This window comes from Odocoileus virginianus, chromosome 22 (assembly GCF_023699985.2).
Source record: "Odocoileus virginianus isolate 20LAN1187 ecotype Illinois chromosome 22, Ovbor_1.2, whole genome shotgun sequence".
Lineage (NCBI taxonomy): Eukaryota > Metazoa > Chordata > Mammalia > Artiodactyla > Cervidae > Odocoileus > Odocoileus virginianus.
In genome coordinates, this window is record NC_069695.1 from 19,442,682 (window position 1) to 19,458,996 (window position 16,315).

The 16,315-nt window shown below is 43.7% G+C and overlaps 1 protein-coding gene across 1 annotated transcript in view; it reads left to right on the forward strand.

Moving 5' to 3' along the window:
* The first annotated feature begins 691 nt into the window (after positions 1 to 691).
* Positions 692 to 16,315, forward strand: part of AKAIN1 (A-kinase anchor inhibitor 1) — a 45,152-nt gene continuing 29,528 nt past the window's right edge. The window contains exons 1-2 of the mRNA XM_070453023.1: positions 692 to 761; positions 5,648 to 5,896. Of these exons, the coding sequence (XP_070309124.1) occupies positions 692 to 761; positions 5,648 to 5,896 (319 nt within the window). The remainder of the gene's footprint in view (positions 762 to 5,647; positions 5,897 to 16,315) is intronic.

The following is a 16,315-nucleotide window of genomic DNA, read 5'->3' on the forward strand; positions in this document are numbered from 1 at the left end:
CTGCCTGTGGCATTGCTTCCCTGATGGCTCAGTAGGTAAAGAACCTTCCTTCAATGCAGGAGACACAGGAGATGCAGGTTTGATCCCTGGTTTCAGAAGATCCCCTGGAGAAGGAAATGGCAACCCACTCCAGTATTCTCCCATGGACAGAGGAGCCTGGCGGGCTAGAGTCCAAAGGGCTGGAAAGAATCTGACATGACTGAGCGACTAAGCAAGCAGGCTCTGCCTAGGCAGTTACTGAGACATGACTTTGTCTGTCCTTTGCTTCTGAGACTTGATCCCTGGTCCAGTGTCTTAGATGCCCGTGTCTCTGCATGGCCTCCAGTCCCTCTGGAGCCTTCCTTATTCTGACCTGAAGGCCCATCTTGAGATGGAGCCTGAGACCTGTCTCTGTGTGTCCAAGCCCTTCTGTGTGTGTGAGTGTTCTCTAGGGCTGGCAGGGGCCTAGAAGGTGACCCTGAAGCTCACCTGCCTGACCATTCACTTCGCCATCTGTACATTATCCCTCTAGCCTCAGCCTGGAAATTTTCAAGAGGCTGGAGAACTTTTTGAGCTATGAACCCTTGGAAGTCAGATGAAGATCTTGGGATTTTTCCAAGTTCATCTGGGTTCTCAAGTCATTTCCCCTTGAGGCCTGCTGGCTGAAAAAAAAAATGCATAACAATGAGAGTTAAGTTTTATTTGGGGTAATATGAAGACTGCAGCCTGGACGACAACCTCAGATAGCTCTGAGAAACTGCTCCAGAGGGGCCGGGGGGAAGGTCAGTATAGATGTGATTTTGGTAAAGAGGGGAATACATGCAATCAAGCACGTATTTTGCCAAAAAGTTTCTCGTGACGTCTCATGAAGCCTTTGCTAGTTATGAGGAACAGTCGTCACCATGAAGGATTTTAGTGCTTTTATAGATATGAGGAGATACAATTGGGTTCATAAAATCAGCTCCTGAGAATATCTGAAGACCTGTCCTGCCAGTTTTTCCCCTGAGCACAGAGTGCCTCATTTCTGTTCTCCACCCTCAACTCCTTCAAGGAGTGTTGAGGGTCAGCAGCTGCAGCAACACATGATTTAATTCTCGTAGAGGCAGATGGCAAGCATAGCAAATGCCAGGTTGCAGTTGACAGGCCCCACCTCTCCATGGATTGACCAGGGCTGGGAGCAGGCTGAGACACAGTCCCTTTGTTTGGAGACCTTGCTAAATCTATAGTTTCTTCTCTATCCATGTTAAAAAAAAAAACAACAAAAACCTTGCCTCCAAGCCCCAAAGGAGATTTCAAGCAAAATAAATGCAAAATATTTCCTTTGGGGTTTGAATGAGTTTTCAAACAAAATAAAACAAATGCAAAACTGGCTATGCTTTCTTCCTGCTTTTCATTCCAGCTCTATTTCTGTTACAAACTTAACCTTGGGGCTGGGACTCAAAACCTTTCCCCTCTGCTCTGGCAATTGATCGAAAGCCTCAGCTCTCAAGACTTTTAGCCTCTGTTCTGCATTTCAAGCACTTATTTTAACATTCAGATGCTAAGAAAGTGATTGCTTATTTTCTGAACTCAGGTCAGTCTCTCTCTGAAGCAGTACGATCTAGCCTAAGGTCTACTGTTGTTCCTTAAAGTGGTGTAAAAATCAATTACCACGAAAGAAAGTGAAAGTGTTAGTCATTCAGTCGTGTCCCACTCTTTGTAGCCCCATGGACTGTGGCCTGCCAGGCTCCTCTGTCCATGGAATTCTCCAGGCAAGAATACTGGAGTGGGCTGCCATTTCCTTCTCCAGGGGATCTTCCCTGCCCAGGGATTGAACCCGGGAGCAGGCACGTTCTTTACCTTGTGAGCCACCCCGGAGAAGCCTCTTACCATGCTAGTTATGCATTATTGGCTTATTCAAAGACCTTGTAACTGTTTTCTCCTTAGATTTATCTGGCAACTTCTCCGTAGTTCTAACTATCCATGCCCCTGCCCAACATCCACTGATGGGAGCCAACCCGTGAGGCCCATTACCTCCTCATCTTTGTCCACCAGCCTTCCAGAGTGACCTCTGCGTCCCTCACTTCAGTCTCTGGGTTCTTTCACTTCCTCCCTGGGGATTGTTCTGCAGTCACTTACAGAGGTGCTCTTGAGACCTTGCTGTCCTTCAAGTCTCCACCTTAAACCAAGAAATCCTGCCTTCAGTTCTGGCAGCTTTCTTACTTTGCTCTTGGGAAGCTCGTCTTTCAGCCTCACAGCTCCTAATCCAGAACGACCTCTTATTCTCCTCCTTAGAGGGTTCCCCCTGGCTTAATTTCTTTACCACTTTGATCCCATTGGCTAGTGCATTCTTAGCTGCACATTCAAACCACAGTGAGGTATCATTACACACCCTGCAGAAGGCAGAAAAGTACAAGGACAGACAGTACAAGGTGTTGATGAGATATAAGACGAGGAGCAACTAGAACTCTGGTGGGAATGGAGAGTGTTAACAACCACCCTGGAAAACAGTTTGATTGTTTCTTATAACATTAAGCTGATACTTACCCTAAGACACATGCATTCTATTCCTAGGTGATTATCATAGAGAACTGAGTGACTGGGTACACAATCCACACCCAGACTTATGCAGAACATTGACAGTAGCTTTATTCATCATAGCCAGAAGCTAAAACATCCTTGAAGCCCATCAACACTATTGAGCTGCACAAATTGTGGCAAGTAGAGGTACAACATTGGTAAATTTCAACGATGTAAGGAGCAAAGGAAACCAGACACCACAGAGTACAACTATAGGATTCCATTGATATGAAATTCCAGAAAAAACTGGAAAAGCTATAGTGACAGAAAGCAGATCAGGGACTTGGGGACACGCAGAGGTGGATTGGGACTGACTGAAAAGGGACATGGGCTTGAACAGATGGGGCCTGCCTCAGCATCAACAAGAGGCAAGTCAGCTGATGGGCAGGATGAAGGGTGTGTTTCAAAATATTAAAAAAGATGTGCTAGAATTAATTTCTTTTTAAATGCTAATACATCAACATCTTGCTACTCAAAGTGTAGCCCATGGACTAGCAGCACCTACAGTGTGGACATCACTAGGGCGCTTGTTAGAAATGCCGAATCTCAGGCCCACCTGCAATCTCCTGAGTTATCATCTGCATTTTGACAAGATCTCCATGAGCTTCACATGCACAGTCAGGTTGGAGAATTACAGGTTAGGAGAATATCTGACATATTTAGTTTGCATTCCTATAGGGTGTCCTCCTTCATAGCTCAGTTAGTGAAGAATCCACCTGCAATGCAGGAGACCCTGGTTCAATCCCTTGGTTGGGAAGATACCCTGGAGAAGGGAAAGGCTAGCCACTCCAGTATTCTGGCCTGGAGAATTCCATGGACTGTATAGTCCACTGGGTCGCAAAGAGTCAGACACGACTGAGCGACTTTCACTTTCACTTTCAGGGTGTCCTCCACTCCCAGTAATTTCCTGGAATGTGTTTAATTCTTGAGGTGGACTGATTACCAAGCCTTTTTTTCTTTTCCTACACTCCATTATTTTTTCCTGGAGACAGAAATGGCAGCCCACTCCAGTATTCTTGCCTGTAAAATCCCATGGGCAGAGGAGCCTGGCGGGCTACAGTCCTGGGGTGGTTGGACACGACTTGGTGACTAAACCACCAGTACTCTTAATAAATCCATTAATCCATTATCACATTTAATCTTCACAAATCTGCCTGCAGTGTAGGAGACCCAGGTTCGATTCCTGGGTCAGAAAGATCTCCTGGAGAAGGAAATGGCAATCCACTCCAGTATTCTTGCCTGGAAAATCCCCTGGACAGAGGAGCCTGGTGGGCTACATACAGTCCATGGGGTTGCAAGAGTAGGACAGGACTTATCGACTTAACCACCACCACCAATCTTCACAACAAACATTCAAGATACTGTAATCCTTCTATTGCAGATAATACAGTTAAGTCACTTATCTGAGGTCACACAGCTCGTAAACAGTGAAGATGTTCTATTTGAGGTGGACTGATTCCCAAGCCTTTTTTATTTTCCTACACTCCATTGCTTTTTCTTGAACTTTATAAACAGTAAATTGTTTATGCACTAAGGGAATAAACTCATTAAAATTTAAGCTTATAAAAGAGAGACCTTTTGAGCATATTAAAAGAAAGGTCTTTCAGTTGTTTAATGAGTATTTCAAATAGTGTCTTGCACTTCTGTCAGTAATAAAGCAGAGAGAGTGAAGCATCATTGGTTTCCCATTTCTGGTATAACCCAGGAAGTGGGAAGACTGCATCCTGCATACACACACCCTTCATCCTGCCCATCAGCTGACTTGCATCTTGTTGCTGCTGAGGCAAGCCCCATCTGTTCAAGGCTGCATTGAGCCAGGTGCTAAGAGCAGTACTGATTGTTTTCTGCTCAGACTGCCCATATGCCTCCATGCAAACTGTAGTCCAAGAGCTGTAAAACTATTTGCATTTGCAATCTATCAGATGGCTTTGAACAAAACTAGTGCCAGTAAGGCCATTTGAATGCTTACTATTTGCCAAAAGAGTGTAGAGCTTATGGCCACCAACCAAATTAGTAAGAAATCTGGTGCTTTCAGAAAAGCTACATTTTCCAGGGAGAGATGCAAGTGAAGAAACCCCAGTGAAACACTGGTGATGACCCGGATCACCCTTCGTTCTTGGAAAACTCCACTCAGCTGCAAAAACAGAGGCTAAAACCCAGAGCCACTGACATTCTCTTTGAGTATAGAGGATCCTTATGTCACCCTAGCTCAGGGGTTGTAACCCAGATGGATTTGTTTCAAGCTGGGTAGTATCTAGTGTGGGCTGTCCACACCACACAAGCATTTCTTGGCAGAAAGAGAAAATGTTTTAAAATAACAGTGTATTAGAAGCTCAAAGTGAGCATGGGGTCCACGTCTGGGTAACTTCATAGTAGAACTGGGTGTGCACCTGGCTGGGCGTTCATTTGGATAAAGGCAGGGAAAGCACTGATGTTTCATGATTGGTCTCAGGGCTGTTCTCACCTGAAGGGAACTCTGTTGGCCCCACCTTTCACAGGGTGTGTGTGTGTGTGTGTGTGTGTTGGTGGAGGAGACCTGCCTCACCGAGGCCTCTTTCCTCTGCTTTGGACAGCCCTGCTGTCTCTCACAGGATGACCTTGAGGGTGTCCAAGCTCAGAGCTTTCAGAGCAGCTTGGGAGCGGGGGGCCTGATGTGGTGCCCTCCTCACACGCTCCATCCTCAACTTGTTCTTCCCTCCAGCATCCTTTCTGATGTTAGTTGGGACTTGGGGGCGAGAGCGGAGTCATGACTCCAAGGACCCCTTAACTGAATAGTGGGGTCCCACCCCTCTGCTGAGCCACCCCAACTTGGAGAACTCGAATCAGCCTCTAGAGTAAAGCTTTTTGAGTTATATATATATGTGTGTGTGTGTGTGTGTGTGTGTGTGTGTGTGTGTGTATTTTTTTTTTTTAAAGGGCAAACTCATCCTAAATGTCAGCCCAACATCCACGGGGGGGCGAGAGACAGCAGGTAATTAGAAGCAATTAGCTGCCCCCTGCCGGGAAGCTGGGCATTTACGTTTTCCCTCTTCCTCATCCGTCGGTCCCTCTCGGTGGAAGCGGTGCTGCTCCCCAGGCAGCGGGTGCGCCGCGCTGGCGCGGGCCTGAGAGCTGGACCGAGCCGCAGCCTCCGCTCCTCGCGTCGCGGCGCCGGGCAGAGAGGTGCATTGTGGAGGCGGAGCGCGCGGGGCAGGGACCGCGCGGCCGGAGCTGTCCGAGGTGCTGAGCGCCCGACCCGCGCCCAGCGCGCCCTGCACCGGCCCCCAAGCCGTGGCCTGCCCCCCACCTTCCGCCTGCCCGTCTGTCTCTCCTTACCTTGGGGCGCGGCGGCTGGAGGAAATCATGGTGTTCGCTCCAGGTACACCGGCACCTTGCTTTTCCACCAGGTGTCCGAAGGGGAGCAAGGGAGAGAAGAGAGGCGATAGGGAGAAAAGACCTTTACCTGACGGGGCACCTGTGCGTTTTGGAGTTACTGTCTGGGAGCGGGCCGTGGCGGGGGGAGAGGGGGACGCGGGAGAGAGAGTGTCCTTCTCCCACCAGACCCGCCCCATCTGTCCTCTGAGAACCTCAGGCTCGGTCCTGCCCCATCACTGCTTTCCGCCTGCCCCTCCGTGTCCCGTCGGACTCCGGCATCTTGAGAACGGGGACCCTGGCCAGTAGCACGCGCGCCCATCTGAGCGGGAGGGCGGAGGGATGGGGCACGGAGTAGTGGGCTTTGGGCTACTTCGGTGGGAACCTTCTTCAGGGCCGCTTCCCCTGTGGCCCTGGGAAGTGGCAGAGGGACCAGGTACCTCCTGAGGGGGAGAAGTGTGTGCCGCCCAGGGAGTGGGACAGAGGGCGCAGGAGGGACGCGTACTCCTTAAAGAATTGGACCTGGTACCGAGGCTGCCACTGCGGCGCCGCCGGTGGTTGCAGTGTGTTTTTGGAGCTGGCGGTGAAGGACTTCTGTGCTTTTGCTGTCTGTCGCTACAAGTTGGCCAAGAGTCAGGTTTGCCTGCGGTTGACCGGCGGGCCGGTGTATTTGAGTCACCGCCCCCGGCCTCCCTCCTTCCCCAGGAAGGACTTGGGCGCGTGTTTCGGCTGAGGTCAGTTGAATTAGGGAGTGGCAGGGAAACTTGACCATTGTTAATGTAGGAAGCTCTGTCTCCGGGACCGACCTTCCGTCTTTCCCCCCCACCCCCTCTCTTAAATGACAGGCTCTGATAGTAATATCATTGAAGACCGCGCGGGGGTGGCGAGGGGCGGGGGGGAGGAAAAGAGAGGCCTGAAAGTCTTTAACTTTGTTGTGATTCTTTAACTTGAAAGGTTGGTTTGCATTCGCTGTAGCCATGGACCTCAGCTAGCTAGAGGGGAAAGGTAAAATGCATTTTTTTTTTTTTTTTTAAGGCAAGAGTTGAGCCTGGCCTTCAAAAAATTCAAATGAAAACAGGAAAAAAGGAAACCTCACCCTGCCCCAGCCCCCTTCCCTGCAACCAGCCGAGGAGGCAGGAGTGAGTGTCTGTCAGACACTCGGGACAGGCAGTGGCTCCGAGAAAAGCCCCGGAGCCCTTCTGCTGTCTGTCCCAAATAACTCAAGGTGCGGGGGTCAGGTTCTGTTCAGCGAAGGACATTCAACCAACCCAGGGTCTGGAAAGTTGGGAAGCAGCAGCTCCTTGTTGTGATTATAAGCTACCTAGCGGTTTATAAGTGGGGGTGTAGCTCAGTAGTAGAGCGCGTGCTCTCTGGGGCTTCCCCCATGGCTCAGTAGGTAAAGAATCTGCTTGCAGTGCAGGAGACACAGGAGATGCCAGTTCCATCCCTGGGTGGGGAAGATCCCCTGGAGGAGGCAGTGGCTACCCACTTCTTTATTCTTGCCTGGAAAAATCATGTAGACAGAGGAGCCTGGCGGGCTACATGACTGAGTGACTAACTCTTTATAAAGCATTTTCAGGTCTTTATCTCATTTGATCTTCAAATTACCCTCTGAGGTAAGCAGTGTCATCTCTAGTTTACCTCCTCCTGGGATGGTGGTGGTTCCAGATAATCTTGTCAGCCTCAGCTGGAGTTTTCTGTCTCCAGATTTGCTTCCTCCCTGTCCCCACCCCTCCCCCATATCTCAGAGGCTATCTTCCTGACAAAATGCTATACCATTTTCAGGGGTAGCTGCCTTTTGGTCCAAGGTCAGACATAGCGAAAAGGAAGTGTTCTTACACTTCTAAGGTGGGAGATGGACTGGTGTTGTCGAGTTAGGATTGTTGGGTGATGTTAACTTTGTTGTTTAGTCACTATGTCATGTCTGACTCTTTTGCAACCCCATGGACTGTAGCCTGCCAGGCGCCTCTATGCAGGAGATTCCCCAGGCAAGAATAGTGGAGTGGGTTGCCATTTCCTTCTCCAGGGGATCTTCCCAAAACAGGGATTGAACAGGGATTCTCCTAAGGCGTGATTGTGGGTGAAAGGTTGTGAAATGAGCGGTGGGGAATTTCTGGAGTGGACTGACTTGGCTTAAGCAGCCCATTATGTAGATAGGGCTTTATTTTTCCATTTCTCCCCAAGTTTTGTATTAGTGCCATCTCTTTATAATAACCCTTAGAGATGGCATAAATTGACCTGAATAGGATATGTACGGAAACCCATAGGGAAACACTTTTTGGGTCATTTCTGCAATTTTGAATTTTTCTTGAAAAGTCATAAGGATTTTGGGGCAATAAGGACAGGGTGCTAAAAATATTTTGTCCATTACCTGCTCGTCTACTGATCACTGTGACATTATTCTGAAAGAAAATCAGGACAATGAATTATTTTTTTTAACCCTGCTAAATTTTCAGCATCACAGTCTCATTTCTAGGACTACTGCTCTTCTAAACCTCTTTAATCTGGGGCTCCAGATGTTTTGTACTAAGTCAAGGGAAACACGCCCCCACCGCTTTCTCCAAGCCAGCCTGACACTCATGATGGGAGGGAACAGAAGCAAGTGCTATGATTATACCAAAATTAATTTTAAAACTTAGATAATTCAAGATGAAAATAATAACAGACTAACAATGGGCTGTTCATTGGGTCAGTGGGCACTATGTCCTTCAAAACCCATGGTAGCTTTTCTGGATTTTAGCAAAGGGAGACATGAAGCCTGAGGTCTAGTTCTGGCCTTGCCTGCACACACTGGCCTGTCTTTGAATTGTCCTGCTGCTTCTCTGCTTACCTTAAAGGCAAGGTGAAAAGTGACAGAGATTCATGAAGCCAATTTAAGTCCAGGAGTACAGTGGAATGAAGTTTACATAACTCTAGTTATGATTCACTCTTACCATATTTTTGCATTCTCTTCTTTCAGTTAATCTGCAGGTTATAAGGGACAGAGCTTAAGTTGGGCAGGATCTTTGGGTGGTTTTTTCACTTTATATAGGGGAGACAATTCAGTTCTACCCTTTTCCTCCTTCTTATACCATTTGTGGGCCTCCCTGGTAGCTCAGTGGTAAAGAACCCACCTGCAAGCAGGAGATGCAGGTTTGATCCTTGGGTTGGGAAGATCCCCCAGAGAAGGAAATGGCAACCCACTTCAGTATTCTTGCCTTGGAAATCCCAAGGACAGAGGAGCCTGGTGGGCTATAGTCCATAGGGCCACAAAGAGTCAGACACGACTGAAGTGACTTTGCATGCACGCTTCTTGTTTGCATGCACACTTTGCATGCACACTTTACTTCTAAGTTTAGTTTGAAAAACATTTAGCAAAAATAGTTCTAGAGAGAGCTGTCGAAAGTATTTAAGAAAGTACATATTACAAGGGAGTTATAGCTTTTCTTTATTTACATAAACCTATTGCCAATTCCTGAGAGATCCATGAATAAATAAATTATATAGCAGGCAGTCTAACTGTAAGGTTTACAGTCTGCCAACTTAAATTCTCTTCTGTTGGCATAAAGGCTTTTTTTAAAAAAACTTTTATTAATTTATTATTTTAAAAAATTTATGTTCAGTTAAATTGACCTCTTTTTGAATGTAAAATTCTATGAGTTATAACTCATGCATCAGTTCAGTTCAGTTCAGTTCAGTCGCTCAGTTGGGTCCGACTCTGCAACCCCATGAATCGCAGCATGCCAGGCCTCCCTGTCCATCACCAACTCCCGGAGTTTACTCAAACTCAAGTCCATTGAGCCGGTGATACCATCCAGCCATCTCATCTTCTGTCGTCCCCTTCTCCTCCTGCCCCCAATCCCTTCCAGCATCAGGGTCTTTTCCAATGAGCCAACTCTTTGCATGAGGTGGCCAAAGTTTTGGAGTTTCAGCTTCAGTGTCAGTGCTTCCAATGAACACCCAGGACTGATCTCCTTTAGGATGGACTGGTTTAGAGTCCAAGGGACTCTCAAGAGTCTTCTCCAGCACTACAGTTCAAAAGCATCAATTTTTCGACGCTCAGCTTTCTTCACAGTCCTATTCTCACTTACGCATAGAATGGTGTAATGACCACAGGACAGTTCCGTTATATCAAAAACTCTTTTCCTGCTACTCTTTTTGTAATCAGCCTTTTTCTCCTACCCCTAACCTCTGGTGACCACTGATTTATTTTCCACTTGTACCGATTAGCTTTTTCCAGAATATCATATAAATGGAATCATATGGTGCGTAACCCTTGAGATTGGCTTCTTTTACTCAGTATAATGTCAGTGATATTCATCTGCATTTTTGCCTACATCAAGAATTCATTTCTTTTTATTATTGAGTCATATTCCATTGTAAGGATGGGTTCACAAGGTATTTATCCCTTTGCCTGAGTATTTAGGTTATTTTCAATTTTTGGTGACTATGAATAAAGTTGTGATAAACATTTCTGTATGTTATGTGTGAACATAGGTTTTCATGAGTCTATAAATATTAATACCTAGGCTTGGAACTATTGGATTTTATAGTAGGTATATGTTCTTCAGAACTTGTACCATTCTGTGTTACCGTCAGCAGTTTACGAATTCCAGTTGTTTTTCTAACAGGCATGTAATGGTATTCATTGTCATTTTATTCTGCATTTCCCTAATGGCCAATGATTTTGATAATTTTTTTCAGAATTTTATTTGCCATATGTGCCTCTTTTTTTTGTAAGTTAATTTTTACTTTATATGGGGATAGAGTTGATTTACAATGTGTTAGTTTCAAGGGTACAGCACAGTGATTAAGTTATACATATATATATATATGTGTGTGTGTGTGTGTGTGTGTGTGTGTGTGTACCCACTCTTTTTCAGATTATTTTCCCATATAGGTTATTATACAGTATTGAGCTCCCTGTGGTATACAGCTGGTCCTTGTTGAAGGTGTATCTCCTTTTGGTGAAGTGTATGTTCAAATCTTCTGCCCATTTTGTGGGGAGATTTTTGTGTTCTTATAGTTGCATTTTCAGAGGTCTTTATATATTCTAGATACAAATATGTTGTTGAATATGTGATTTTTAAATATTTTTCTTCTAGTTGTGGCTTGGCTTTTCATTCCTTTAACACTTTAGCCATTTTTAATGGCAGAAATTTTAAATTTTGATGCAATCTAATTTATCAATTTGCTTCTTCTAAAGATTTTACTTCTGATGATGTCTTAGAACTTTTTGCCTAACCCAGTGTCAGGGAGAATTTCTAAAAGTTTTGTAATTTTATATTTAGATTGAATCATGGGATTAGATGACTCCTGTCAACATTTCATGTAAACCTAGTTGTTTCCTCAAGGCCCCACCTCCTAATACTCACATAGGAACTTAGGGCTTCAACATCATAATTTTGGAGGGACAACAAACATTTGCTTCATAATAAGTTGATCAATCCTAAAGGAAATCCTAAAAGATGATGCTGTTAAAGTGCTGCACTCAATATGCCAGCAAATTTGGAAAACTCAGCAGCGGTCACAGGACTGGAAAAGTCAATTTTCATTCCAGTGCCAAAGAATGTTCAAACTACCGCACAATTGCACTCATCTCACACACTAGCAAAGTAATACTCAAAATTCTCCAAGCCAGGCTTCAACAGTACATGAGCCATGAACTTCTAGATGTTCAAGCTGGATTTAGAAAAGGCAGAGAGGAACCAGAGATCAAATTACCAACATCTGTTGAATCATCGAAAAAGCAAGAGAGTTTCAGAAAAACATCTACTTCTGCTTTATTGACTATGCCAAAGCCTTTGACTGTATGGATCACAACAAACTATGAAAAATTCTTCAAGAGATGGGCATACCAGACCACCTGACCTGCCTCTTGAGAAATCTGTATGCAGGTCAAGAAGCAACAGTTAGAACCAGACATGGAACAACAGACTGGTTCCAAATTGGGAAAGGAGTACATCAAGGCTGTATATTGTCACCCTCCTTATTTAACTTATATGCAGAGCACATCACATGAAGAAATGCTGGACTGGATGAAGCAAAGGCTGGAATCAAGATTACTGGAAGAAATATCAATAGCTCAGACATGCAGATGACACCACCCTTATGGCAGAAAGTGAAGAGGAACTGAAAAGCCTCTTGATGAAGGTGAAAGAGTGAAAAAGATGGCTTAAAACTCAACATTCAAAAAACTAAGATCATGGCATCTGGTCCCATCACTTCATGGCAAATAGATGGGGAAACAATGGAAACAGTGACAGACTTTATTCTTGGGCTCCAAAATCACTGCAGATGGTGACTGTAGCCATGAAATTAAAAGATGCTTGCTCCTTGGAAGAAAAGCTATGACCAACCTAGATAGCATGTTAAAAAGCAGAGACATTACTTTGCCAACAAAAGTCCATCTAGTCAAGTCTATGGTTTTTCTAGTAGTCATGTATGGATGTGAGAGTTGGACTATAAAGAAGAAGCTGAAGAATTAATGCTTTTGAACTGTGGTGTTGGAGAAGACTCTTGAGAGTCCCTTGGACTGCAAGGAGATCAAACCAGTCTATCCTAAAGGAAATCAGTCCTGAATATTCATTGGAAGGATTGATGCTGAAGCTGACTCTGAGACTTTGGCCTCCTGATGTGAAGAACTGACTCATCAGAAAAGACCCTGATGCTGGGAAAGATTGAAGGTGGGAAGAGAAGGGGACGACAGAGGGTGAGATGGTTGAATGGCATCACTGATTCGATGGACATGGGTCTGAGCAAGCTCCAGGAGTTGGTGATGGACAGGGAAGCCTGGCATGCTACAGTCCATGGGATCTCAAGAGTTGGACACTTCTGAGAGACTGAACTGAACTGAAAGGAGATCAATCCTGAATATTCACTGGAAGGACTGATGCTGAAGCTGAAGTGCCAATACTTTGGCCACCTGATGTGAAGACCCAACTTATTGGAAACGACCCTGATGCTGCAAAAGATTGAGGGCAGAAGGAGAAGAGGGCGACAAAGGATGAAATGGCTGAATGTCATCACATACTCAATGTATATGAATCTGAGCAAACTCCGGGAGATGGTGAAGGACAGGGAAGCCTGGTGTGCTGCAGTTCATGGGGTTGCAGAGAGTCGGACATGACTTATGACAAAGTTGATTTTTGTATATGGTATTAATTATAGGTCAAGCTTATTTTTTGTTTATGTATATTCCAACTGTTCTAATCCATTTTTTAGAAAGACACTGTTTCTCCATTGAATTACCTTTGTAACTTGTGCAAAATTATTTGACTATATTTGTGTGGGCCTGCTTTTTTCTATTAGTGTGGGACTGTTTATTCTATTTCATCCATTTTATCTTTCCACTAACACCACACATATTGATGACTATAGCTATATGGTAAGTCTTAAAATCAAGGAGTGGAAGTCCTTCAACTTTGTTTTTCTCTTTTAAAATTGATTTGGTTATTGTAGTTCCTTTGCCTTTCCATATAAATTTTAGAATCAGCTTGCCCATATGTACATAAAATCTTCTGAGATTTTGGTTGGAATTTTGTGAAATCTGTGTTGTTTATAGTTTCCAATTTTTGAAGATCACCTACATATTTTTCTCTTATTTATTTCTAGTTTAATTTTGTTATGGTTAGAAAAATAAGTTTTCTATGGCTTCAACTGTTTTAAATTAGGTAAGGTTTGATTTTGAGACAGAGCATTGTCTGTCCTGGTGAATGAATCATATGTGTACTTGGTAAGGATGTGTACCTGCTCTTTTCAGGAAGTTCTTTATCAATGTCATTTTGATACGGTTGGTTGATGATGTTGTTCATTTTTCTCTTTTCTAGTTGATAGTCAGCACACTTGGTCTATTGACTACTAGGAGAAGAATGTTGAAGCCTAGCAAAAAACTCAGTTTTGCCATTTCCCCTTTTGGTTTATCACTTTTTCTTCATGTATTTTGCTGCTCTCTTATTAGGTACATATGCATTTAAGGTTGTTGCATTTTCTTGGTGATTTGTCTCTTTTATCATTAAGTAGTATCCCTCTATATCTCTGGTAATTTTTCTTACTCTGAAGTCTGTTTTGACTGGTAGTCATGTAGTCACGTCAGCTTTCCATTCAGTACTGCTTGTATGGTGCAGTTGATTCTCATTATTCACAGATTACATATTTATAAGTTTTCCTACTTACTAAAAGCTATTAGTAAAACACATCAAATGAAATCACTGTTCGCAGCACTTTTTCTGTGTCATTCAAAGACATGTATGGAATGGCAAAAAAATTTGAGTTGCCTGACATACATCTTCCTAGCTGAGGCTGAACAAGGCAGTGGTTTGCTGTTTTATTTCACTTCTCATGCTGTAAACAAATGTGCTTTTTGTGGTCTATTTAGTTTTTTACACATTTGTGCTTGTGTGTGTGTGTGTGTGTGTGTGTGTGATTTCACTGTTTAAGGTGGCCCTCAGTTGTAATGCTGAGGTGTTGTCTAATGTCCTAAGTATGATAAAGTTGTGATGTGTCTTGTGGAGGAGGAATTTATTAGATAAGCTCCATTCAAACATCAGTTATAGTGCTGTTAGTTTTGAGGTCAGTGTTAGTAAGTCAACATCATGTATTAAATAAGGTGTCGTTGGGAATTCCCCGACAGTCCACTGGTTAACACTTCCACTGCAGGGGCACGAGTTCCATCCTTGGTTGAGAACTAAGATCCAGCACACCGTGTGGGGGTGCCAAAACATAAAAAACTAAAAACAAAGAAGCAAATAATGAAGTGTTTTTAAACAGAAACATAAATAAAACAAAGTTATGTATTGATCAGTTAGCAACAGTGTTGTGACCAGAGGCTTGCAGGAACCTAATCCTTGTGTTTTCCTTGGGAGCATTAGTTCCATATTTGCTAATTCACTGTTTGCAGTGACTTTATAGGCTATAACTACTGTAAATAATGAGAATTACCTGTATATTATTGTCCATCCCTTTACTTTAATACCTTTATCATTGCATCCACTGTGGGTGTCTTATAGACAGCATATTGTTGGGTCTTGCATTTTAATTGTGTGTAGTGCTTAAAGGTGGTAAGTTAGCTACTGACTGCTGGGATGTCTTTCTTGTATAATTACTGCATTTTCTAATTCCCCATCATCATTTAAAATTAAATAGTAATTCATAATTGAAAAATTTTACTGTTAATAGTTCTAGAAATTATAATAAGCACAGATAATCAAAAAGAAAATAAACATCACAATATTATCCAGCAGCAACTGTTAATATTTTATATATAACTTCTCAGACATTGCCTCTGTAACTACATCTCCCACTTTTTTCAGCAAAAACGTTATCCTGACATGCCTGTAATTTTTGGACATGACTACATGATGTACCGTTATCTTTCCACATGGTTCAGTTGTCTTCTACATGTCACTTTTAAAAGAGGCATAGAGCAAAGTTGTCATTGTTCCCATTTTCACAGATGGTAAAAGTAAGGTGCAGAATGCCTGACCAATTTTAGGTTTCAGAACCAAGATTTGATGTCAACTACACCTATTTCTGTATACAACATTGTTTTAAAATACATTGCAAGCAACAATTTGCACACTAGAATTAGAGACAAAAGAAAACAGATAAAACCGGTCTCCTTTGAGGAGAATCTCTGTGTACTGAGCGTCTCTTCTGGCAAGTTAGAGGACACGAGGTACTCTTTCAACCACCCTGAAATGGGCTCCATCCTCTCACACTTGCTGGATTCTTCATCTTCTCCTGGCAGCTGTCAGTAATGGAGAGTGAAGCAGTAGATAGCCAGAACTGGCAAAAAATGACCTGGAGAGCAAAAAGGTCTAACAGATTTACACAGGGCCTTATCATTTCTAAAGTATTTATATTAACTAATTGCTATATGCAAGACATTCCTTGGGTTGAGAATAAATGGCACTGGGTTAAGTATAGTCTCTCCTCCCCTATACCACTCATGAGAATATTTCAGTTATTTGATAGCAATTCAAATGTGAGGCAAAGTTAGTTGCTGGAGAAGCTTGGGTTTGGGGACCGATAGGCCTGGATGCAAATAGCTTACCTCGGCCATGTCCCTACTTAGTGGCACTGGGTAAGTCATCTTGCTGATTTGTCCACTTGTTAACTGAAGGTCAGAATATCTGTTTTCCAGAGTGGTGATGAAGGTGAACTTGAAGTACCTGGCCGACAGGGGGTTGAAACAGTAACCATTACTGACATTATTGTTTTAAAAGGCAGTAACTAAGAATGTGTATTTTTCAAAAAATATTTTATTTATTTATTTATATGGCTGTACTAGGTCTTAATTACAGCATATGGGATCTAGTTCCCTGTCCAGGAGTCAAACCTGGGCTCCCCTTCCATTGGGCGCATGGAGTCTTAGCCACTGGATCACCAGGGACATCCCAAGAATGTGTTTATACACTTTTGCATGTATATGATTTCACGATTGGAT